This window comes from Lagenorhynchus albirostris, chromosome 14, assembly GCF_949774975.1.
Source record: "Lagenorhynchus albirostris chromosome 14, mLagAlb1.1, whole genome shotgun sequence".
NCBI lineage: Eukaryota > Metazoa > Chordata > Mammalia > Artiodactyla > Delphinidae > Lagenorhynchus > Lagenorhynchus albirostris.
In genome coordinates this window covers 10,201,020-10,228,576 of record NC_083108.1, presented here as the reverse complement: position 1 = coordinate 10,228,576, position 27,557 = coordinate 10,201,020, and the positions used below count along the sequence as shown (strand labels likewise).

General features: G+C 33.1%; 2 protein-coding genes across 6 annotated transcripts in view; both read right to left on the bottom strand.

Moving 5' to 3' along the window:
• Window positions 1-27,557, bottom strand: part of CDH19 (cadherin 19) — an 81,548-nt gene that overhangs the window by 40,713 nt on the left and 13,278 nt on the right. For all 5 annotated transcript variants that reach the window (XM_060170684.1, XM_060170685.1, XM_060170686.1 and 2 more), the window contains exons 3-4: window positions 9,556-9,855; window positions 6,029-6,323 (exon numbers count right to left, since the gene is read on the bottom strand). In XM_060170684.1, the coding sequence (XP_060026667.1) occupies window positions 6,029-6,323; window positions 9,556-9,750 (490 nt within the window). In that variant the 5' untranslated portion in view covers window positions 9,751-9,855. The remainder of the gene's footprint in view (window positions 1-6,028; window positions 6,324-9,555; window positions 9,856-27,557) is intronic.
• Window positions 21,251-21,653, bottom strand: LOC132504040 (cytochrome b-c1 complex subunit 7). The gene has a single exon (XM_060121016.1). It carries the CDS (start codon window positions 21,597-21,599, stop codon window positions 21,252-21,254), a length of 348 nt encoding a protein of 115 aa, XP_059976999.1. The 5' UTR covers window positions 21,600-21,653; the 3' UTR covers window position 21,251.

Below are 27,557 nucleotides of genomic sequence, written 5' to 3'. Positions count from 1 at the left end.
ATCTACCAGATTGATAAGGTAAGTATTCTCATTAAAATTCAGTAACAATCAATAAAACTCATGGGAAATAAGTATTTGTATGTTTAAAATTAATGGTCAAATTAAAAATATTTCTTTAATGAGCTTTTAAATTATTTTTATGTAAACATGGAATCTAGCATTATGGGTCTTGCTGGAAATCCACATCTTTTGAAACACTATGTTCTATGTCAATAAGAATGGCAACACAAATGGCACTAAATCAAATAGGCTTGTGATTTTATATGAAATTAGCATTATGAAGTTTTTCATTACAATCTAATTTTATAAACTGACACATTCTAACATGAAGCCATTCTATGCTTCAGTAATAAAAATGTTGAAACTTTTACTGTGGTCCTCAATTGCATGTATTGATAGTATTTGCTGTTTTGTTTTAGAATTGTTATGTTAGTTATTTAACGCTTGTTTTATACTGTCCTCCACTCAACATGTAGACACTCATTAGTTTCAGGTGTTTTAAATACATTCCTGCCATTTGAGACAACATGGTTGGACCTTGAGGGCATTATGCTAAGTCAAAGGCAGAGTATGCAATGAATTATATGAGGAATCTTAAAAAAAAAAAAAAAAAAAGCAGAACTTACAGAGACAGTGGATTACTGGTTACCAGGGTCTTGGTTGTAGGGGAATTGGGATGTTTGTCAAAGGGTACAAACTTACAGTTAGAATATGAATAAGCTCTGGGGAGATTATGTACCTTATAGTGATTATAGTCAGCAATACTGTATTATATACTTCAAAGTTGCTAAGAGACTAGATCTGAAATGTTTTCACCACGGAAATGATAATCATGTGACATGATGGAAATGATAGCTAAGGCTATAGTGGTAACCACATTGCAATATATAAATGTATGAAATCAGCACATTGTATGCCTTAAACTTACACAATATTATCAATTATATCACAATAATACAAATACTAAATAAATTAATAGATAGATATATCCCTGTAGGAATCGTAAAGAATTATTTCAACAAAAGGCTTCTTAGAGACCATTTCTATCAGTTTGTAATAGGGAAGTCTTGTTCTTTTAACTATGCTTCTATGCACTCATCCATTTCCTTCCCCTACATTTCCTCATGATGTCTCCATTTCATTAATTTCTATCAGGGTTTCCTGTCTCTAGTTTGCAGAACTAGACCGCCTGTATTTGGCTTCAGTAACAATAGTCAAAATCATTGTACTGTTAGCTGTTGACCAAGAGAAATTCTTAATTAAGACTTTAGATTTCTTAGTACCGTACAAATAAGAATCAGGAAGACCAAGAAAATGCACTGACTCATAGACCACCCATACTTCATTTCTAGAGACAAGAGCTATGGAGTTAGGTTGTTCTTCCCAGTTCAGTTTATTTTAAAGCCCATTTTAATCAACGCTTCATTTACTTCTAACCAAAACATACCTCTTCAATGTCCTAATATGTCATGACCTTTTTCTCTACTAAATGGAAAACTTAATGTAATATATTAATGTCACAAAAAATAATTTCTTTGCGTGTGGGGTAAGTCCAAAAAAGTCAAACTCAGAAAATTTAGTGGATAAAAATATGATATTATAAATATTCAGAATAACTCTCTCATGTGAATTTGTTAGGGAGTTCAATTTCTAGGAAAATAATTATTGTTCTCCCATATAAGACTCACTGCACTTTTAAATTAAAAGTAGCAATCCTACAGAACTGGCATAATTCTACAATGTTTCAATGTTTCAAACAGTGCTTGATAATGAACCATTGATGACTAACCAGTGATTCACTTTTTATGTTTGTGAGTGAGTGTGTGTGTGCGTGCGTGTGTGTGTGAAATCATGTGTCTGTGAATCTTACTATAAACTTACCATGGAAAAAAGAAATGTAAAATAAATTAAGATGATACAAATATGCAGCAGAATTTCCAAAAGTTCATTGCATAAAGTCTTGCTTTATTTTTACGCATAATTTGTAAATGTCGCCTATTAAGTTCAGAAGGACTTTAGCAATGTTCAACTCTTACATCACTCTGATGATCTGATTTTATTTTCTTCAGTTGTTTCAGTCTTTCCTTTTTTCCTGTTTCAGTTTTATTGACATTACAATTCATTAAATACAGATTAAGCAACTTTAAACCCTCTAAATATTTTCTAAATGTTTTTTCTAAAAAAGTCAATAGAGAGAAGTAAGCCTGTATACTTTCTTAATCAGTAATTTAAATACTGTAGAAATCTTCAAAAAATAGTCAAACGTAAATAAATAGTAATAATAAATAAACATCAAAGCAATTAAGAAATACAAAAATATTTGATAATATTTTGTATATTTATGTTTTCCATGAGGACTTGTCATGTGTAAGAGGAATTGTGCATTCACTCGCAGTTAGGTATGCTATACTATAGTGCATACAAAGTTGAAAAAATCACTATGAGGCCAATAATGTGTCTTTCATGGAAATAATCAATAATTGTTTCACAGTACCCCCTTCCTTGTGTCACCAGTTAAATATAGGCAACAGACACTTAGTTGTTGCGTATCATCTTTAATGTGCATTACTGACTCAATCAATGTATGAAGCATGGTACATGTCACATATATAATCTCACCTGTTTAGTCTCTCTTTATTCATTTTACTGTGCTCTCACTAAAAGTGACAAAGTTGGGTTTATTACATTAATGGATCAAAAATTAAATTCTCTCTAAATTATATTAGAAATAAATGTATTTCTAAAGGATAAATGGTCTATATGTACATTAATGAAAGATATCTTATGCAGACTATTTTAACCTGAAATATATCATCAGAAGGATATTCTTCATACATATTTACATTATTTAATAGGTTTCTTAGCTTAACTGTGTTTTATCATATAGTGTACTGGGTTATAACTAGCCCTCTTTCAGATTTAACCATGTCTTAAAACAACTTTATTCACTGCCCACATGTCTCACACACTTTTTCTCACACACCATGAAAGAAACTGCAAGTAAAAAAAGTAGATGTCTACCAAATTAACTCTGGCTTGTTGTAATGCAGATACTAATAAAATTTTAAAAAAATTAAAAATCAGGGACAAATGCTTCTAGGACAAGATGCCAGAAAAAAGAAAAATAGGGTTTAGTAGGGCTGTCATAGGTAGAACTGGAAATCTGATCGCCCTACTTTAGAACACCGGTGACAATGCAAAATGATCACAATGATTATGTGTAAAGGGAAGGGCCAATAACCCAGAACGAATATGTGTATACTGAATCCTCTCACCCTTAACTCCTATTATTCCACCTTAAGACACCATCCTGTAATTAGAATTGAATAACTAACGGCAACTCCTAAAAATTTAAATTGACTAGATTCATGAAATTGAATTAGCAAGGAATGTAGACCAGAGAGTGGGAAAAGCCTTCTCTTGGTGACTGAAGGATCCAAAGGTCATTGTGAGCCTCTGAGTTGAGTCAGCATAGCTTGATCACAGATGGCCTAACTATTTGGAAATGCAAAGAGCCAATGATGGACTCTTGCAGCCTGAAGATCTCTTAAATCAGTTGGTATGTACCCTGTTAAGTGAACAAAAGTTTAATTCTAAAAAATTATTGTCTCAGAATCAGATTTTAATAAAAGTAGTTTCTCAGTTTACTTGTTCCTATAATAAACTTCAACATAATATGTTGTAATATATCAATTCTGCATTCTATCCATTACATTGATAGTTGATATTGTTTGCCTATATTACCCTTGAGAGATTTTCTTCAAACATGCAAAATTTAAATCAGTTGTGTCTTTATAGATAGCTTTCTAGAATCTTAAATCTAGTTTTTGCAAAGGACTTTATAAAAATAAATTTAAGACGATATTTGACTATGCCCACTTTATCAGACATATCATATTGCAAAAACTTATTTTACATAGGTGATGCAGCATGTAAACTTGTACCAAGTGCTTGAGAAATAATAACGTTGATTTTATTCAACCTCAAAGCAGCTTCCACAGAGTTGGAGGATCTCTTCTTGTGCAACGTCTCTCCTCGTGTCTTTCTTTTCTTACATGACTGACCAATCTCATTGATTCTAATTCAGCATTCAACTAAGTTCTAACAGTTCGGTCACCCTGTATGTTTGCCTTTTCTCTACCTAAATTCTCTACTAAGGGGATCTCATCCTTTGTCATGCCCTCCATGCCAGCAATATGCCAATAACTCCAATGCTGATATATGCAATTCTCCTCACCCTGCAATGGAATTTTTTTTTTCCCAGAACATGGCATGGCTGGCCCCTTTGTATCATTTCCTTCAAATGTCACCTCCTAAATGTCCCCATTTCCTCCAGTCAATTAATCATCATCATACTTTACCCATACTTAACACTTTAATAACATACAATGTCAAATATTACCTGGCTTATTTAAAAGAGTTATTTACTGTTCGTGTGCTATAACTAAAATATAAGTTCCATACTAGCCGTTACTTCATATATTTCCTTTACAACTGAATCCTCAGTCTTACAAAAAGTTCCTAGAACATGTGAGGCCCATAACATATGCTAGTTGAAGAAGAAGGAGGCAGAGGAGGAGAGAAAGGAGGAGGAGGAGAAGAATGGAAAGGGGAAAAAGAAATATCACTGCAGGACTTCCCTGTGGCTCAGTGGTTAAGAACCCGCCTGCCAATGCATGGGACACGGGTTCAAGCCCTGGTCCGGGAAGATCCCACATGCCGCGGAGCAACTAAGCACGTGTGCCACAACTACTGAGCCTGTGCTCTAGAAACCGCAAGCCACAACTACTGAGGCTGCGTGCCACAACTACTGAAGCCCATGCACCTAGAGCCTGTGCTCCGCAACAAGAGAAGCCACCGCAATGAGAAACCTGCACACCCCAATGAAGAACGGTCCCCGCTTGCCACAGCTAGAGAAATCCTGCGCACAGCAAAGAAGACCCAGTGCAGCCAAAAATAAATAAATAAATAAATAAATAAATTTATTTTTAAAAAGAAGAACTATATCACTGCCTAGCTATCAAATAGGACAATATTAATGTGTCAATTATATCTAAGGACAGTTTGTCTTGATACATGCTACACAGCTAAATTTGTTTAGGCTGTTGTTAAAAACCTATGTTCTGAATACATGTAGAAATAGGTCTTTAAATTGTTACCTGGAATGTTAAAAAAAATGAAGAATCAGGAAAATATATAATGGAATATACATTTTTAGACTTCCTGGCTAATGAATCAAATGTTTAGGTGAGGCAGTTTTAAAGCACATTAGCATAATTTAAAAATGACAATTATTAAATCACATTGAAGTTTATCATACTTAAGTAAATTTTGTGAATTAAATTTTACTATCTGTTGTATTATTAAACTTTTCTGACAAAGAATGAGTGGACAAATTTTGTATAACCATACCATGATTTTCCCCCTATTGGAAAGACATGTCTGATTTACATCTCATGGAAAGCATTGTCTTCTACAAGCATTATATTTAAAATATTGATTAAAGTGACATTGGGTTTGAAAAAGAACTTAAAAATGGATATGGCTAAACAGAGGTCTTCAACCATTTTGTTTTGTTTTTAGTTTTCATGTTCCGTTGTTTGGATGCATCTAGGATTCTAGTCTTATAAATTGGTTTCTCCTGTTTTTATGTGTGACTCTTTCAGGATGATCTTATGTATTTTTTGAGATACAAAAGAATAGTTTGTTTTGGAAAGTAAATTATTTTATTGAAGAAACCAATAAGTGAACAAGCTAAAGAATTTTATGTATACTCAAATAAACGTTTCTTTCTATTGAAGACTGAAATTATATTTTAACAAGACAAATTACTTATTAATATATAGTATGATTATTTACAAGATTTTAATCATTAGTCTAATTTTTCAAATATTTTACTTAACACATTTGCAGAAGGAAGTATCCGTGTAGAACGGTAAATAATTCACTTCCAAAACATATGCTCGAAATTTTAAATCTGCTTTCATTGTTAATAGGTACATCTTTGACGTAAATTAATATGCAATACCTTCTGGAGACATCTCTGGTACAATGGCCTCATAAGGTTCATCTAGGAATTTTGGTTCATTGTCATTGATATCCGACACTCTGATGACAAACTCAGACTCAGGTTCCATAGCCCTTCCAGTAGTGGTGTCTATTACCTGGGCTCTTAGAGTGTAGAGGGACCGTTCCTCTCTATCAAGCTTCTGTACAGCATATATGTCACCTGTTCTTTCATCAATGACAAAAATACTTCCAGCTCCAGCTCCCAAAAGCTTGTACTGGAAAGAGTTGTTTCCATTGTCTAAATCAGATCTTAGCTGCAAGTGCAAAGAGAGATAATTTACTTTCCAAACATGTTAAGACAAATTTTAATCATTGCATCTTCATGTCTGTTAATTATTCCCTAAGTTAAAAATTCCATATAATTCCCATATTATATTAAGTGAGGTAAAATGTTAAGTTTAAGATTAAAATCTATCACCAGGCAGAGAAGTCTTTGAATTTTCAACGTAAAGTGCTATACAAATTTCATTACTCTAAACAGATGATTCTAATTAGAAACTATAATGATTGAAAAACAAAGCCCATTTATACATTATGCACAAAAAAGTTGGTTCGTGTTTACTCTATATGATTACATTTTTAGTCACTAAAACCATACTCTCAAATATTTATATTAGATGGGGGCCTAGAGACAGAGAGATAATGATCTAAAATAGATTTAAACAGTGATGTTCTATCTCTAGGCTAAAAACACATAGAAAACATGGAAATACTAGAAACAAAATTAGGGAGCATGTTGAGAAGATGATAATAATCTCAATCATCCATAAAATCTACAAATTGCTTTATATTTTTAGCTTTCTCAATTAATCCTCATGCATTCATTGTAAAATACACATAATTGAGATAATAAATTCTTTCAATAGAGAAGGAAAATGAGACTGAAAATTTAAAAAACTTTCACAGCCTCATGTGGTTTTGGGGTAGAATTATGGTTTACACCAAAAAGCCTGTTTGATCTCAGATCCTCCCCTGCAAACCAGTACCTAACATGGTCTTTTAGTCCTTGAGTTTTAGCCAAATTAATTCTAACTCTTCATTTCCAACATAGGTCACTCAGTTCTCAAATGTACTTCTTTTGTCCTCACTATTTTATTTATTTAAGAGCAAAGTAAATTTGTTCATTATTCAGTGTGAATGGAATTTTGAATTTTATATATAAAAAAGATGTTATGATATAGGTAACATTGTATGATTTTTCATATCCAACTTATTTTTACATAAAGAAAGGAAGCATTAGAGAATAATCTCTTAATTATTGTGAATCCATGGTTTTCTTGATTCACCATTTATGAATGGTGAATCTTCTGCAAAGTAAGAGCTTCTCTGAAAATTTACAAAGTTAGCCAAAAAATACAACTTTAATTTCATAATTTTTCTGATAGCTTGAAGTACAATATATTATTCTGGACTAATTAATAATTTTTTCTATGTGATTGTGGAGAATATCTAAAGATATCTAAAACAACTAATTTTAATAATGTGTTGAACATCACTGCTCTACAATGAAAGAACCAAATTGGAGATAATAAAAAGATAATAAAAAAGAGTTACAGCTTTTAAAATTTGAAAGTCCTTCATTACTCACAAAAGTGAAATCCCCATGCCCCAGTGATAAGAAATTGTGGAAAACAAATGTATTCTCCAATAAGTATACCAAATGAAAGCAATGCATAGCCCCTGGTTTCCAAATATTATTTCAATGTAGTTTGAAAATTTGAATGTTAGAATGAAGACAAGTCAAATTCAGTCATGAATAAATGTATTTCAAGTACATTCATGTTAATTTTCATAGATCAGTGAGCTTGATCTTTTTAAGGACCCATATTTAATTAAAAAAAAATTGAACATCTTCCTCTTGTTGTCACAAAATGCATAAGTTAAACACATTTCAATTTTGTGGACTCTAGTATTATAAAATTTTCTGTATTTCCATTCAAAAATATTTTTTTCAATTACATAGTTACTATCAATTTGGCAAATCAATATGACTAAATTTTTACCTAATTGTGCTTTCCAAATTTAATCTCTTTTAACAAACAGATCAAAAAGAAAGTTATTTTGGACACATCAACTACATTTTATTTTTACCAGCTCTATTATTATAAGCATGTACGAATTCATTATTACTCTATTTTAAACCAGTTACCTGCATGTGGTTTAAGCTTAATGAGGCTGTTTAGAGGAAAAGATATCTGTTAGAATATTTTCATAAATATTTTTACAGAATGAAAAAGAAGAAAAATAAACCGCTATATGAAAGGAGGTAATGGGAGATATGTGTAGGGAGCAGAAAAACAAAACCCAGAAAATGTGAGTTATTCAGTGACTAGTCCCTGTTCTGACTGCATTGATGCACTTCCCTGTAGAGCCTTACCACTAACATTCGCCTGCCAATAGTAGCATGTCTCCTTATTCAGTGGTGGGAGAGCCTATGGGGGTCTGTGGAGTCCACTGTAAATATGGCTAGAGACTCAGGTAACTAGCAGACACTTAACAACGGACCTCACACTGTTCTGCCTGTGCTTTACCTGGAGTTATCTTAGAAAATAAAAAGGGATGAGAAATATTACTTATAGCAGGCAGGCACACGTGCATGCGGGTGCATACGCGCGCGCGCGCAATTGAAATTTGTTTGCCTAAAACCCTAATCTAGGCCTTTGGATGAATGTACTCATATATTTGGCTGATGGGACAGATGAACCCATATGGAATCCAGACAACACACTAACACTGCAGCTCTCCTAAAAGGGCTAGAAAAAGAGAGTTAATAAATTTTGAGTGTTTCACACTTTGGGCCCAATTAAATTTTAGTGTCAGTTAATTAGTGGTTAAACTTATTTCAGTACATTCATCCAGAGAAAGAGCCTTACAGAGAAGGACATGATATTACAACTACCTCTGTTTGAAGAAAATCAAATAATAGTAAAACCCAAAAACATAAATAGGAAATGTTTTGTCTCATTAAGGAAATTTTCTTAAAATGTATTCTTATAAGAAAATGAAATAATTATTTGTTTTACTTCAACTTCACTAATCAAATGAAGTGTGTAGGCTCTTGAAGCTACATAACTGTAAAAGGACTTGGTATTAATCTGCTTCATTAAAAATTAATGAGGGGTAAATCAACACCTACTTAGCATAATGGAAAATCAGGCTAAATACCGTTGATAAACATTACTGTTCTCCGTGTGGTGGATTTGATCCATTACCAAAAATAACACCATCACATTTCCAGATGTTGATAAATGCTGCAATTTTGTATGAGGTTAAAGTGAAATTTAAAAACCAGAGCTTTCCCTCTTCTTCAAGTTTTTGCGATTATTTTAGGTGCTTGCAAATATAACAATCAATTATGCTGGTGTCTGAAGCTTTCTAATGGTTCCACTAAGAAAAACGGAGAATTCATCAAATACCAAAGCCTCCTCCACTCTTTCGATCAGATTTACAAGGTTATTTCCTGTAGCACTTTCAGAAAATCAGTACCTGGCCAATGTGATGTCTAGTCTTATTCATTTCTTCTGGTACAAAAAACTGGTTCCACATCCAGCCCCGCCTCACTCTCAAATGAGATCCCACTGGGTGCTTAACTTCCTCTGTTTTAGAGTTTTCTGTTGCTATAAGGCAAGGCAATAGGAGAGGAATTCCCAACATAAAAGGCAGCAATAAGCAGCAATTCATTCTGATCTTGATTCCAACTGGTACTCTTCAGAGAAACAGTATGTTGCAAACAAAAATCTTATGTTCCCTTGTAATATTTTTAACTCTTAGGTATCTTTCATATTCCTAGAGAACAAAAAACAAAACAAAATTCTCGACATTTAAAAAATAACATTTTCTCCCATAATTGTTAAAGACATGATACAACTTTTGCATCTGTAAAAATGGAACAGAAATACACACTCATCTTCCAGTTAAGCTACTTAATTATGTTTTGTAACTCAGCAATAATTTGAATGGTACAATTACAAATTTCTGCTCAGTCATTGTAGTCATAAATTTGCCTGAAGGTTGAAAAGTTGCTCTAGCAATCTCCTTGATTGATAACTGACACTGAGATATTTTTAAAAATTTAACCTGCTTACTTCTTCCTTTCTATCTCAGTAAAATTCAAACTGTCCAATTAAATCAACCATCAAGCCAGGGAAAAATGTGACATTTTTCCTCTTTTTCAATAGATACGCTTTGGCATCCAGTTTCCCATGTTATGGTATTTTACATAGCTAATTAAATAGACAAAATGGCAATTCAACTTAAAACCTGGGGGATTTAAACATTTACACGGATTTATACTGATGTTATAAAACATCATGTGAATAGAAATCCTGTTAAGATATTTTTATATTGCAAAAGATATGAAAGAAATGTTTTTCATCTTAACAAAGAAATAAAGCCATTTTTAAAAAAATAAATGAAAAATTACAGTGCTTGGGTAAAATGGCTGAATGTTTATAATACATAAAATGGAGATGAAAGGTATCTTTTAGTATGTAAATATCAAGACAAAAACTCAAGCTACTGACTTTTCCATTTAAAATTTTCCATTAACCTGAGACTGATCATACCAGCTCTCCATGATATGATTGGTAATTCTCACCCTTATATGAAACTGAATAACTTTGCAATTTCCACATCTATATAGAGCCTCCGTATAACCAAATTGGATTTGTTTGTTTGGGATTAATGAAGAAAAATAATTTTGTCCAATCTACAATGCCATAATCAGCAGAAAAGTCATAGAATCTCTTTCTGCTAGTTTTTCGTATGACCTTGTTTTGAATTTTCTCCACATATTTTTGATTGTCCCTGACAGGTTTTTTAGGTCTTTGGCTCATTAGGAAGAGTTGTTAAAAACACCTAATTAAGAAAGAACACATTGTCATAAATGGGGATCCTGTGGTCCCGCTGTAATTCTTTCAAGCAGATGTATTCTTTGTTATAAGTTTACTTAATGAAAGTCATGAAGAAATTCAGCTGAGGTGAAAATTAAAGATGAATTTCACCCTGTTAAATATTTGAAATTCTTATGTCTGTTGCTTAGAAATAGCTAAAATATATATTTTGATAGCTAGTGAATAATGAAGACATTTGGAACAAGTACAGTTTTCTTTATGAGAAGATATTTTGTATACATTTGTAAAACTATCACTAACAGTGATATGAATTATGCTTAAAATGTTGGGTAAATAACATCTATGTTAACTTTATATTATGGTATCTTCATACATCTAAACAGAGTATAATGAACACCTATATACCATTACTTAGGTTCAAAATTATCAAAACACGGTCAGTCTTGTTTAATCTATATACATATCCACTTCCTGATATTAAAACAAATTTTAAATGTCGTTATCATTTTAACCATTCATTACACACACACACAAACACACTTGGGCACAAATGCTATATGACCTTTTTAAAGATCAAAATTGAATACTAAAAATTGAGTAAGTCTTCAATATAATCAAATATCCAACCAATACTCAAATTAAAATTCTTTAGACATCTTTGAGTCAGGATTCAGCTATGTCCACACAATGCAGTTTGTTGAGACATTCGTTAAGTCTCAGTTAATCCACAAGATTCATGACTCTAAATTTAATTTTTCTTTCCATTTATGTCTTGAACAAACAAGGTCATTGATCCTATAGAGTTTCCCACATTATGGACTTTTCTGACTGCATGCCCATAGTGTGGTTTAATATAGTTCTTTATTCCCTTTAAATTAGTAGAGTCTTGATTAGATGCAATTTTAAATATTTGTCAACAATACTCATAGCTGATGCTGTATATTTCATATTCCATGATATCTGGAGGCACAAAATACTTAGTTTTGTCACATTTTGTTTCCTGTCCTGAAGTTGTTGTTCTTGTTCGTAAGATTCATTAGGAATTCATTCATTCATCACTGTCATTTGAATCATTTATTATGAATTTCTTAGTCACCCTTTCTTTTAAAGTTTTACCAGTTATTGATGACAATTGTCTAAATCAAATATTTCAGTGACCATGTGATGAAACACAGCAAAAAAAGAAAAACTCAAAAAATGAAACTCCTAGAACTGAATGATATAATATCTGAAATCCAAAATTGTTTTATCAAAAGATTGAACATTACAGAAGAAAATGTCATTGGCTTAAAGATTGCTTTATGGAAATGATTCAAATTAAAGTAGAAAGATAACATCGACAGTAGAAAAAATAATTTTTTAAAATAGAGAGAATTTCAATAATTATGGGACAATCTCAAATAGTATAACATATATATATAACTGGAACCCCAAAAAGAAAGAAGAGAAAATAATAGTGGCCAATGGTTTTTCAAACGTGCAGAACAATATCCCACCCAAAAAGACACTCAACAAACACTAAGCAAGAATAAAACAAAACAAACAAAAATCATGTTATTGTAAAATTACTAAAAATAAAATATAAAGAGAAAATATTAAACACTAACCAGAGGAAAAAGGGAAATAATAAGAATATCCATTAAATGTTCATCAGAAATAATGTAAGACTGATGGCAATAGAATGACATGCATAAAGTTCTGAGACAAAAACTTTTAACATGTAATTACATATCCTTCAAAACAAGAGTAATATAAAGCAAATTAGAAGAATTAATCAATAGCACAATTGCACTATAAAAATATTAAGTAGAAACTCTTCAGAATGAAGGACATATGAACCAACATAAAGTAATGAAATTAGAAGGCAATATTAAATATATAGATAAATATAAAAGGCTTTTTATTAATATTTTAAAAATACTTTACTATTTTTAAATTAATAACAATATTATGGGATATATAACATGCAGAATATAATGGCACAAATAATGGGATGTGGGAAATTAAACTATCTGGTGGTCAGCTTCTTACATTATAGATAAAGTGATATAGCAATTATTCAAGTAGACTGCTGTGAGAAGTGAAGGATGCACATCAAAATCACTAGAGCACTCACTGAAAACAAACAAAAGGCCATATTAAGTGACTAAGAAAGGGAAAAAAGATTCCAAAAGTTACCTTCTATTAGTACAATAATAAACAGGAGAATAAGGGGAAAGAAGTAAACTCAAGAGTGTATAGCAAATTTAACCAAATGAATCATTGCATTAAAAAGAGATTACTAAAACACAACAACTAATATGCACTGTTTGTCAGTTTGGGATTTAAAAACTTAACCCAACTATGTACTAAAGAAATCATTTAATTATAAATACACAGATAGGTTGTAAGGACAAGGATGAGAAAATATATACCATAAAATAATAATCATAAGTTAGCTGAAATGCTGTATTAATATCTCAGAAACAAGACCTCAAGACAAGAAGTATTACCTGCCATAACAAGTACATTTATAAAGATAAAAAAGTAAATTGATCAAAAAGGCCTAACAGTCCTATGTGACTGAAGTTAATATCAGAGCTTTAGAATACATGAAATAAATATCAACAGCGCTAAGGAGAAGTAGACAGTTATAATCGTGGAGTGGGTAACACTGGTCTCCTCTATTGAAATGCCAATAGGACAAAAAAAAAATCACTGACGTATAAAAAATGTTAAAAGTACCATCAATCAACATAAAATAATTAAGACTATAGATTGCTGCACCAAATGGAATATAGTTTCTTTTCATGCACTGCTGGTGGGAATGGAACCCGGCACAACCATTGTAGAAAACAGATGTGGAGTTTGTTAAAAACTTAAACATACGCTGACCATATGATCCAGCCATTCTGTTCTCGGATATTTGCCCCAGAGAAATAAAATTATTTGCCCATACAAAGACATTTACAAGAATGTTTAAAGCAACTTTATTTATAATAGTCCAAACTGGATACAAATCAAATACCCACCAACAAGTTAATGTATTAACAAAGTGTGGTATGTCCATGTGGTGTAATAATGCTCAGTAGTAAAAAGAAATGAACTATTGATGCACAAAGTGACATCTCCAATAGTTATGCTGAGTGAAAGAAGCTTGACAAAAAGTAGTTCAGATTGCATGTTTCCATTTATATATAATTCTAGAAAATTCAAAGCTATTACAGTGACAGAAAACAGATAAGTTCTTGAGAAAGAATAGAGATGGAGAGGAATAGGAAGAAGGTATTACCAAGGGTCACACGAGAAAATTTGGGGGTGATGGCTATGTTCATTATCTTGATTGTGATGATGGTCTTACAGAAGTATAAATATGTCCAAAAAATGAAACCAAAATAACCAAAGAAGTCCAAATTGTTAATCTTTCTATGGATTTTCTACCCACCTTGTGATCTGTGGAACAGCAGCATCTTATTAAAAATGCTGAATCTTGAGCTACTCCAGATATACTGACACTGAGTCTGCATTTATCACACTATGTGTGAGATCGTATACACAATGAATTTTAAATAGCATTTGTCTATCAAAAAACTGATATAGTTTCTTCATGTCAGTAGTTTGAGAAAAAAAGTGAGGAGTTTTAAAGAAGATAATATACTAGATTAAAAGATGTTTAAGACACAAAACAAGTGTAAAATGGAGATATTATCTAGATCTTGATATGTATAAGCCTATTTTTATCTTTACATTTTTATGAATCTGTAATATTTAATATAAGTTGATTATTAGATGATAAAGAGAAAATATTGTTAATTTTGTTAGTTATAAAAGTTTCTTTGTGGTCATACTGGTAATTAATATCCATGAAATTGGTTAATAAGTATTTGCAGAGCTATTTTTTTATTCTTCACTTGTGTTTAAAACATATATATTCAACAACAACAAAAATACAAATGATTTATTTTTCATTTTTAAAATCACTATGATGGACCAAAATTATTAAATATTTTAGTACCAGCCATTGATGAAAATATACAGAAAATAGAACTCCTATACAATGTTAATGAAGCTGAAAATTTGGACAATCATTGTGGCGATAACTTGTCCAAATTTAGTATATTTAAAAGTGAGCTTAATCTATAAACTAAGAGCTTCTTTTTTACTGCTCTACACCTAGAAAAATTTATCCACTTAGAGGCAAATGTCAATTGGATTAACTAGAAAAAATGTATATAAAAAAAGTTCAAATTAGGGTACCACGTGATACCAGATAAAAATGTTTTAAAGTTGTAAGATGATGCCATATGAGACTATTCTCATAAGTTGATTTTGTAAAATAAGCTTAAGAAAAGAAAAACAAAACACAAAATTTATTATGGTAATTAACATGATAGGAGAAAGAGAAACTGGTTTAAAGTTTGAAGTTTAGAAGTATCTGTCACATTTTCCTCCCTCTAAAATAATCTAAAGGTCTCAAATCATAATATTCATTAAACCTGGGTAATTTTTCTACCATATGTTATTTTTTTTCAGTTTAAGTATATGATTGAAATATTTAAAAATTAAACTATCAGTATTTCATATTCCTATATCATAACAAAACAGATATGAATACCCTTTCATTTGAACCTCAATATAAAAATAGAGGAATGAAACGGTGGCAGTAAGCATGCCCAAATGATGATCTATTGTGACTTCGTTTACACTCTTGCATATTCCAAATATTCTATAATGGTCATACATTTCAGGGGAAGGGAAAAACGTTTCAAATAATAGTCCACTTCTGACTGAAGAGTGTTGACAGCTGTCAGCAGTGCCAGACTGAGAAATATTCAGGGCTGAGTTCAGGCTAATAAGGAAAACTGTTATCAGTTAGTATGTCTGAAATGGGCCCTAGAGAAACTATTCAGAAATTTTAAGTGACCTGCATAGTACCAAATAGAGGTAGGACTGGAAATCTAATTTTAAGGGCATGGAGTGTACAATATATATTGTGCTTTACTGAATGGAAGAAAGAAAATGCATATATATCTAACACTGTGTATGACATCTTTTGCTGATAGTTCATGTTATTGAAGTTGAATGAAGATCTATAAATTGCATTTTAACATTTGGACCAGTCTTGAACTAGATATAATAAAATGTTTTCTATTATCTCCTTTTGGACCGTCATTTTCTCTCTTACTCTAAAGATTCTTGGGGTCACAAAAAAAACAAAGGGAAAGAATAAGTCAGAATGATGGATTTGGTGGCTGTGTGTGGGGAGATAAAAGTTGGAGCTGGAGAAATGTGGATGGGATAAATATAGAAACTTAATCCTATTTGTGATCTCAAAAATCAAGGGAAACTTGGCAGTCTCTTAGAGTGACATTATAAATAAAGGCTTTTACATGGCTTTCTTAGAACTACTAATAAGAATATAACAAGAAATGAGTGGATATAGCTTGCAGATATAAGTGAGAAGGAAGAAAGACAATTTTTGAACCAAAAATTATAATTAACCATGTGCTAGTTCTTTATTAATAAATCTAGAATGTTAAAGACCTTTTCTTTGTCCCATTTATAAACTCTCGTTAGACTTACATTTTGAGTATTTACTGTGGAATTAAAAGTGTATGCCACACATGAAGCAATATAGTGTCAGAACACCTGTATGAGAATCTCCTAAGCCCTCTTTGAACTTACAGCCTTCCCCATTCACTATGTGTGTAGTGTCCTAAAATATGGAGTCGTTCCATTCCTGGTCTGGCTGTTGTGAACTCTGTTCTGGAGTAGTGGGGAGGGCTGTGGATTAATGAGCCCCATATTTGGAGTGCTATGTGTTGACAAGATTGAACCTGACCATGCAAAATATTCTAGAATGAGAAGAGACAGATTCCAGTTGATGAAATACACACTGGCAAAATCTCATTTTTAAAAGTCTCATATTCTACCTTTTATTCCCCTTCCACAAGCTACCAAAATATGATTTATTCTTATAATTTCAAGGCTAAATCTTGGTATGCTTCTGAGCTGAAGATTGTCCTAAACTACTTTTGGACTATATTCCTCACTACATGTTGCCAATGCAATTAATATGTAAAGAACTTAATTATGTCTTTACTATTTTTGTAATCTAATTTTAATTTAGCCATTGCATGTCCATAGGCTATTTCTCACACTTATTTTCTTGTGTGACTGCTGTGAAAATACTTTCTTTTTTTGAAATCTTTTAATGTTCTTGTGAAAGTATATAACATGGACAAATAAAACAGTGCTTTATTTCTAACACCTAAAAAGGTATTCTAATATATTATTTCTGGAGGTAAACCCATATGTATTTGTCTACATTTTTCTATCATTGTATAATTTTAAAACACTGGAAAATCACTGAGTACCCTATATATCATTTGGAGAAGATATACAAAATTGCTCTCAGAGTTGACAAAGAAACAACTGAATAAAAACAAATTTCAAAATTCATGTTAACATAATGTTATTCAGTTATTATGTTGCTGTAAATGTTGTGCTGTAAAGTCATTTAATGAAACAGAAATATGCTGCTTCACTTTTTTAGGTGAAAGAAATAAATTAAATACACAGAAAATGATTCCATTAATTTGACAATAAATGTAGACAAATTCAGAGAAGAAAGCCTGGAAGACTATGCCCTGAAATGCAGATAGAAATTATCTGTGAATTGAGGAATTATAAATGGAGTAAAATTAATATGTATTTCTATTTTTTAGTTTTAATATTTATTTCATTAATACATATATACACAGAGCTTTATAATGAATTATATAACTATTTTACATAGATTAAGGTTATATAGCACCATAATGAAGATCAAGAGTTTACTATTTACTGACTGAAGTTATTCTGTTCTAAAGGCTGCTTGATGGAGTGAAGAGTGCCACCTGTGGGGCCCTACCAACCAATAGCTGTGTGACTTTGGGCAACTGGCTTAACCTCTGGGTGCCTCAGTTTTGTCACATGAAAAATGAGGATGATAATAGGGCCTATCCCTTTAGGTTGTTATCTTGATTATATGAGTTGATGTACCCAGAATATTATCTGACACATTGTATGTGCTATGTATTTTATTTATTTTTAAAAAATTTTTCCATGACATTAAAATTTTATTTTTTTAACTTTTTATTTTATATTGGAGTATAGTTGATTAACAATGTTGTGATAATTTCAGGTGTACAGTAAAGTGATTCAGTTATACATATATATATATATTTCAAATTATTTTCCCATTTAGGTTGTTACATAATATTGAGCAGAGTTCCCTATGCTATATGTGTTATGTAAGTATTTTAAACTAGCTCTATAAGAATAGCTACCTATACATGGGTAATAAAGATCTAATGATTTCTTTATTTCTAAACTTTGAAGTAGTCAGCTAGTGTGATTTCTGCAAACTTCATGCACATATAAAAATTTTATATATGACTATTGCAAACATAGTGTAGGATACATTGTCCCTAATGTATATGTTCTGCATGTATTTTCAAAGGATTTGAATGTCATTATATTTTTTCCAAGCATGCTAAGTGACTATGACAAATAAACATTGTCATGCTTGAAGAAATATGTGATATAGCATGGACATATATAGGCTGAAAATGATCCCAGTGTGACTCAAAACAATTATGTTTTCAAAGAAGACTAATTATGACTTAAGGGATGAAAAATATTATAATCTATGCACTTACACAGTTTGTAACTGAATCTAATTAGAAATTGTCTTTTCTATGACCTCTTCTTGGTTACATAAAGATAATTATTCCATCTGTGAAAACTTATAAAAATACAATGTATTCTGAAAGGCTTGTGGAAGGCTGAAACTAAGCTCAACTAAGCCAGCTTCTCATAGAGAAAAGCAGATGGCAATTAATATAATGTCTCTGTCTTCAGAAAACCATTGAGTAGGCTTGGCAAAATAATATATCAAAAGACACATTTTGCAATGATCAGGAAGTTCCAAAGCTCAAAAAAATCTGAAAATCATGGTTTCTAAAATACTACTTCAAAAATAAGATAAAATGTTTCTCTTTATCAGTTTAAGGAAGCATGTCTAACTTCTTATACTGGGATCTAAATGTTTGAAGAAAGTAAATTTTATAAAACCTCAGTGTGAAACTAATAGCAAAATGAGGCTCTTGGGGCTGTGAGTGGTAATATTACCAGAGAAGAAGTAGTTAGAGATTATTTTCCTTTTTCTATTTTAATTTGACTGATTATTTGTGAAAGAAAAGAAAATGAATGCCTCTTCACAGTCCCCCTTATTCCATAAGCATCTTTATAATTCTTTATAGAGTAGTAACATAGGTGGTTGGGGGAAGGTTATGGACTGCATCTTGAAGTTTACTTTTTTTATGTTGTATACACTGCCTCAACATTCATTTCAAAAAAGATACTCTATATTTGTGTGAATCTATTTAAAACCTTATCTACTTACTTAAATGCAGAAGCAAGGATATTAATAATAGAAAAATGTTAAGTTCTTGAACAGTTCTAGCTGAAATATCTTGGGGCCTCTGTATCATTACATTTCCCATCTCAATGTCTACCTTCATATTTCATTTATATTTATTTTTATTTTAAACATTAGTTAATATGATGTTAGTTTTCAATGAAATAATTTGAATTTTCTAATCAGTGCTAAAAAAGCATCTGCAATTCCAGGACTTTGAAATGGTTGTTCTGTTTCTCCCATCTATTGTAACAGTTTATTGCCCACTTGAAGGTTCCAGTGCATCCCAGCTCTCAGATTAATCACGGTGCCCAGAAAGGGATAATATGAGTAACAGCAGCAATGTATAATATGGAAACAGAATTGACAAAACTTGATGGCTAATTGGATTTCAAGAGAGATTTCCTGTGTAGGGGATGTCAAAGGTAGGTTTGGAAATACTGAGGTTGAGATACCTGCAAAAATTACAGGCGAAGATTCCAAGTGGGCACTTGGTGATTCCAGACGCAGCAAAACCTGTAATTGTTATCATGGTATCTTCCCTTCCACCCAACTGCTCTAAGAAAAGCCTAGCTTTAATTCTGTAGGATTTCATTAACTATCTCTAACTTCTGGATAATTAGTAAGCTGAAATGACTGTGACTGGGATATGACATAAGAGAGTAAAAAAGGAACTAAAATCTTTTGACCACTGTGGTAGACATATCATGGTTTACCAATAACCCTACTACAACTGGGAAGGGTTATGACATTAATTTTTTTAATGAAATATAAGTAAAAGTTATATGCCTATTTTTTCAGACCAGAAGCAGTAAAAGACCTGTGAATAATTCTTTTATCTTTCTTTTTTTAGGCAACTAGATGCTGTAGTTATGAGATGGTGGAGTCTCAATCAAGCTTGAGTCACTGAGGGACTGCATCCCCACTGACTCTTAAGTATTTGTGGTATGAGATTGCTGAGAACTTGGTTCATAGATTAGCACCCTGATAAAATCACCAAATTTATTCTTGACACTATAGTAGGTCGTCCATGTATTTTCCTGTTAATCTTCCTTGTAATTCAAGGAGATACTAATTATTAACTTCCATTTAAAAAAAGAAGAAAGATCAAAGTGAGCTTATATAAACTAATGAGAGAAAGGGGATCACAAAGCCCAGCTATAGATAATAGCTGAAATAAAGACTTGTCAGAGTAATAGAAGAGATAAAAATGCCTAACCTGAAAGAATACAAGAAGTCGAATAGGGTCAGAGTTGGGGAGAAATATGATGTGCCCAAGGACAAGTACATTTGCATATTAATTTCAAAAACATTGTTTCAAACAGCTGCCCAAGTTAAGTATTTTCAAGTTAAGATATGAAGCATGGTTTAATAGGCTACAAATCTCTGTAGCTTGTATAATTCAGTTAACTTTTTCTTGTGTATATGTCAAGTCTTGGTTTCTCTAGTTCAATTCAGTCCTGATTTTTCTGGGATATTTTCTCCACAATATTAGGTACTGAATTATTTCTTCTGCCATTTCTGCAGTATTTTTAAAGCAAATGGTTAAAATCTTTTATCTTGAGTTTTATTTTTCTTTGTGATTTCCCCATTTGTTGGGTACATTCAATTTTGGGTACATTTCTCAAGCATTTAATACCAGGATATTTTACATGCATGTCAACAATCTATGAAATACAAAAATCAGTTTTGGATACGACACTAAAAATAAAAACTTGAAAGAAATCTTCATTTCATCAGAGTTATAATGAATAACTTTTATTTATTTTTAAAACTATAATAGAGATCTATTTAAAGTAATACATTTACAGCCCAGATAGTTCTACATTGTACATTTCAGGTTTAACCAACTTCATAAAAATACTTTACGATAGCTGCATCCAGATTTAGACTACATGATTTTTTTTTGCCCATTCTTCTCTCTCTTTTCTTTCCCGAATAACCTCCTTCAGATGTGGTTCAAGGTAGAATTTATCCTCCTCATATTTTGTCCACTGCTCTTGAGGCAAGATCTGCTGCCTCACGGTCAGGTCCAGGGCTCTCTTAATGCGAAACACCCTGTCATTATAAAGGTTCTCAGGAAGCCTTCTTACGGCTTCTTTTACATCGTCATTCTCATATATTGTATCATCTCGCATTAAGCCCAGTTTATTGAACCCGGCAGCATTGTAATACCATTTTCGAATACCCTGCAGCCATTTGCTTGATGCTGCAACGGCAGGCCTACCCGCCATTTTAACCCGAGACAGAAGCGTTGCCTGCTGGGTAAGTCCTAGAGGTCACGCAAGGCACAGTGCGCAGGCGTGTTAAGTCAACGTCGCGAGGAGGGGCGGGGGTTGGAGAGAGAGAGAGAGAGAGAGAGAGAGAGAGAGCGAGAGAGCAGGCGCAATTCTGGCGGCCGGCATGAACAACTTTTAAAATTAAGGTTAGTTGGGATAATGAATTTCCTGGAAAATAACCGATTTTAATCCTTCCCCCCCCCCCCGCCCCAAGGTGTATAACCTATTTCTTTTCTTTCTCAGGTAATTAGTTAAGGTATTAATTTTTTTGTTTGGAGTTATGCTTCAACATAGATAGATAGACCTTCAATCTGGTAGCATTCCCATGACTTGAGGTGGCAAGCATAAAATATTTTTATGTTAGCTGTTTTTAGTCTGTGGTGTTATTTAAAATTTAAAACAACAGCACTTAATAGTTCGAAAAAAGAAAAGTAGATGTTAAATTTTTACTGTAAATAAAGAAATGCTTTACTATTCTTTTATACAAATTATTTATTTTTTTAACATCTTTATTGGAGTATAACAGCTTTACAATGGTGTGTTGGTTTCTGCTTTATAACAAAGTGAATCAGTTATACATATACATATGTTACCATATCTCTTCCCTCTTGCGTCTCCCTCCCTCCCACCCTCCCTATACCACCCCTCTAGGTGGTCACAAATCACCGAGCTGATCTCTGTGTGCTATGCGGCTGCTTCCCACTAGCTATCTATTTTACGTTTGGTAGTGTATATATGTCCAAGCCACCCTCTCACTTTGTCACAGCTTACCCTTTACCCTCCCCATATCCTCAAGTCCATTCTGTAGTAGGTCTGTGTCTTTATTCCCGTCTTACCCCTAGGTTCTTCATGACATTTTATTTTGCTTAGATTCCATATATATGTGTTAGCATACGGTATTTGTCTTTCTCATTCTGACTTACTTCACTCTGTATGACATACTCTAGATCCATCCACCTCACTACAAATAACTCAATTTCGTTTCTTTATATGGCTGAGTAATATTCCATTGTATATATGTGCCACATCTTCTTTATCCATTCTTCCGATGATGGGCACTTAGGTTGTTTCCATTTTCGGGCTATTATAAATAGAGCTGCAATGAACATTTTGGTACATGACTCTTTTTGAATTATGGTTTGCTCAGGGTATATGCCCAGTAGTGGGATTGCTGGGTCATATGGTAGTTCCATTTGTAGTTTTTTAAGGAACCTTCATACTGTTCTCCACAGTGTCTGTATCAATTTACATTCCCACCAACAGTGCAAGAGGGTTCCCTTTTCTCCACACCCTCTCCAGCATTTATTATTTCTAGCTTTTTTGATGATGGCCATTCTGACTGGTAGATGATATCTCATTGTAGTTTTGATTTGCATTTCTCTAATGATTAATGATGTTGAGCATCCTTTCATGTGTTTGTTGGCAATCTGTATTTCTTCTTTGGAGAAATGTCTATTTAGGTCTTCTGCCCATTTTTGGATTGGGTTGTTTGATTTTTTGTTATTGAGCTGCATGAGCAGCACGTAAATTTTGGAGATTAACCTTTGTCAGTTGCTTCATTTACAAATATTTTCTCCCATTCTGAGGGTTGTCTTTTGGTCTTGTTTATGGTTTCCTTCGCTGTGCAAAAGCTTTGAAGCTTCATTAAGTCCCATTTGTTTATTTTTGTTTTTATTTCCATTTCTCTAGGAGGTGGGTCAAAAAGGATCTTGCTGTGATTTATGTCATAGAGTGTTCTGCCTATGTTTTCCTCTAAGAGTTTGATAGTTTCTGGACTTACATTTAGGTTTTAATCCATTTTGAGCTTATTTTTGTGTATGGTGTTAGGGAATGTTCTAATCTCATACTTTTACATGTACTTGTCCAGTTTTCCCAGTACCACTTATTGAAGAGGCTGTCTTTTCTCCACTGTGTATTCTTGCCTCCTTTATCAAAGATTAGGTGACCATATGTGCGTGAGTTTACCTCTGGGCTTTCTATCCTGTTCCATTGATCTATCTTTCTGTTTTTGTGCCAGTACCATACTGTCTTGATTACTGTAGCTTTCTAGTATAGTCTGAAGTCAGGGAGCCTGAGTCCTCCAGCTCCGTTTTTCGTTCTCAAGATTGCTTTGACTCTTCGGGGTCTTTTGTGTTTCCATACAAATTGTGAAATTTTTTGTTCTAGTCCTGTGAAAAATGCCAGTGGTAGTTTGATAGGAATTGCATTGAATCTGTAGATTGCTTTTGGTAGTAGAGTCATTTTCACAATGTTGATTCTTCCAATCCAAGAACATGGTATATCTCTCCATCTATTTGTATCATTTTGAATTTCTTTCATCAGTGTCTTATAATTTTCTGCATACAGGTCTTTTGTATCCTTAGGTAGATTTATTCCTAGATATTTTATTCTTTTTGTTGCAATGGTAAATGGGAGTGTTTTCTTGATTTCACTTTCAGATTTTTCATCATTAGAGTATAGGAATGCCAGAGATTTCTGTGCATTGGTTTTGTATCCTGCTACTTTACCAACTTCATTGATTAGCTCTAGTAGTTTTCTGGTAGCATCCTTAGGATTCTCTATGTATAGTATCATGTCATCTGCAAACAGTGACAGCTTTACTTCTCCTTTTCTGATTTGGATTCCTTTAATTTCCTTTTCTTCTCTCATTGCTGTGGCTAAAATTTCCAAAACTATGTTGAATAAGAGTGGTGAGAGTGGGCAACCTTGTCTTGTTCCTGACCTTAGTGGAAATGGTTTCAGTTTTTCACCGGACGATGTTGGCTGTGGGTTTGTCATATATGGCCTTTATTATGTTGAGGAAAGTTCCCTCTATACCTACTTTCTGAAGGGTTTTTATCATAAATGGGTGTTGAATTTTGTCAAAAGTTTCTCTGCATCTACTGAGATGATCATATGGTTTTTCTCCTTCAATTTGTTAATATGGTTTATCACGTTGATTGATTTTCGTATGTTGAAGAATCCTTGGATTCCTGGAATAAACCTCACTTGATCATGGTGTATGATTCTTTTAATGTGCTGTTGGATTCTGTTTGCTAGTATTTTGTTGAGGATTTCTGCATCTATGTTCATCAGTGATACTGGCCTATAGTTTTCTTTCTTTGTGACACCTTTGTCTGGTTTTGGTATCAGGGTGGCAGTGGCCTCGCAGAATGAATTTGGGAATGTTCCTTCCCTGCTATATTTTGGAAGAGTTTGAAAAGGATATCTGTTAGCCCTTCTCTAAATGTTTGATAGAATTTGCCTGTGAAGCCATCTAGTCCTGGGCTTTTGTTTGTTGGAAGAATTTTAATCACACTTTCAATTTCAGTGCTGGTGATTGCTCTGTTCATATTTTCTATTTCTTCCTGATTCAGTCTTGGCAGGTTGTGCCTTTCTAAGAATTTGTCCATTTCTTCCAGGTTGTCCATTATATTGGCATAGAGTTGCTTATAGTAATCCCTCATGATCGTTTGTATTTCTCCAGCGTCAGTTGTTACTTCTCCTTTTTCATTTCTAATTCTATTGATTTGAGTCTTCTTCCTTTTTTTCTTGATGTGTCTGGCTAATGGTTTATCAATTTTGCTTATCTTCTCAAAGAATCAGCTTTTAGTTTTATTGATCTTTGCTATCCTTTCCTTCATTTCTTTTTCATTTATTTCTGATCTGATCTTTATGATTTCTTTCCTTCTGCTAACTTTGGGATTTTTTTGTTCTTCTTTCTCTAATTTCTTGAGGTGCAAGTTTAGGTTGTTTATTCGAGATGTTTCCTGTTTCTTAAGGTAGGATTGTATTGCTATAAACTTCCCTCTTAGAACTGCTTTTGCTGCATCCCATAGGTTTTGGGTCATCGTGTCTCCATTGTCATTTGTTTCTAGGTATTTTTTGATTTCCTCTTTGATTTCTTCAGTGATCACTTCATTATTAAGTAGTGTATTGTTTAGCCTCCATGTGTTTGTATTTTTTACAGATCTTTTCCTGTAATTGATATCTAGTCTCATGGTGTTGTAGTCAGAAAAGATACTTGATACAATTTCAATTTTCTTAAATTTACCAAGGGTTGATTTGTGACCCAAGGTATGATCTATCCTGGAGAATGTTCCATGAGCACTTGAGAAAAATGTGTGTTCTGTTGTTTTTGGATGGAATGTCTTATAAATATCAATTAAGTCCATCTTGTTTAGTGTATCATTTAAAGCTTGTGTTTCCTTATTTATTTTCATTTCGGATGATCTGTCCATTGGTGAAAGTGGGATGTTAAAATCCCTTACTATGAATGTGTTACTTTTTTTGCTTTACGCGGGCCACTCACACCTGTGGCCTCTCCCGTTGTGGAGCACAGGCTCTGGACGCACAGGATCAGGGGCCATGGCTCACGGGCCCAGCCACTCTGCGGCATGTGGGATCTTCCCAGACTGGGGCACGAACCCGTGTCCCCTGCATCGGCAGGTGGACTCTCAACCACTGCGCCACCAGGGAAGTCCTGTGTTACACTTTTTTGGTCTATTTCCCCTTTTATGGCTGTTATTTCCCTTTTTATGGCTGTTAGTATTTGCTATATATATATATACATATATATATATATATATATATATACACACATATATATATATATATATTTTTTTTTTTTTTTTTGCGGTACGCAGGCCTCTCACTGTTGTGGCCTCTCCCATTGCAGAGCACAGGCTCTGGACGCGCAGGCTCAGCGGCCATGGCTCACAGGCCCAGCTGCTTCGTGGCATGTGGGATCCTCCCGGACCGGGGCACAAACCCGTGTCCCCGGCATCGGCAGGCGTACTCTCAACCACTGCACCACCAGGGAAGCCCCTGCCTTATATATTGAGGTGTTCCTATGTTGGGTGCATAAATATTTACAATTATTATATCTTCTTCTTGGATCGATCCCTTGATCATTATGTAGTGTCCTTCTTTGTCTCTTGTAATAGTCTATTTTAAAGTCTATTTCATCTGATATAAGAATTACTATTCCAGCTTCCTTTTGATTTCCATTTGCATGGAATATCTTTTTCCATCCCGTCACTTCAGTCTGTATGTGTCCCTAGGTCTGAAGTGGGTGTCTTGTGCACAGCATATATATGGGTCTTGTTTTTGTATCCATTCAGACAGTCTGTGTCTTTTATGGGAGCATTTAATCCATTTACATTTAAGGTAGTTTTTGATATGTATGTTCCTATTCCCATTTTCTTAATTGTTTTGGTTCGTTATTGTAGGTCTTTTCCTTCTCTTGTGTTTCTTGCCTTGAGAAGTTCCTTTAGCAGTTGTTGTAAAGCTGGTTTGGTGGTGCTGAACTCTCTCAGCTTTTGCTTGTCTGTAAAGCTTTTAATTTATCCATCAAATCTGAATGAGATCCTGCTGGGTAGAATAATCTTGGTTGTAGGTTTTCTCCTTCATCACTTTAAATATGTCCTGTCAGTCCCTTCTAGCTTGCAGAGTTTCTGCTGAAAGATCAGCTGTTAACCTTATGGGGATTCCCTTGTGTGTTATTTGTTGTCTTTCCCTTGCTGCTTTTAATATGTTTTCTTTGTATTTATCTTTTGATAGTTGGATTAATATGTGTCTTGGCGTATTTCTCCTTGGATTTATCCTGTATGGGACTCTCTGTGCTTCCTGGACTTGATTAACTATTTCCTTTCCCATATTAGGAAAGTTTTCAACTATAATGTCTTCAAATATTTTCTCAGTCCCATTCTTTTTCTCTTCTTCTTCTTCTTCTGGGACCCCTATAATTCTAATGTTGGTGTGTTTAATGTTGTCTCAGAGGTCTCTGAGACTGTCCTCAGTTCTTTTCATTCTTTTTTCTTTATTCTGCCCTACAGTAGTTATTTCCACTATTTTATCTTCCAGGTAACTTATCTGTTCTTCTGCCTTAGTTATTCTGCTATTGATCCCTTCTAGAGTATTTTTAATTTCATT

Bases quoted from the DNA above. Each gene is read 5' to 3' on its own strand.
- LOC132504040 (XM_060121016.1), bottom strand. From the start codon at position 21,599: ATGGCGGGTAGGCCTGCCGTTGCAGCATCAAGCAAATGGCTGCAGGGT.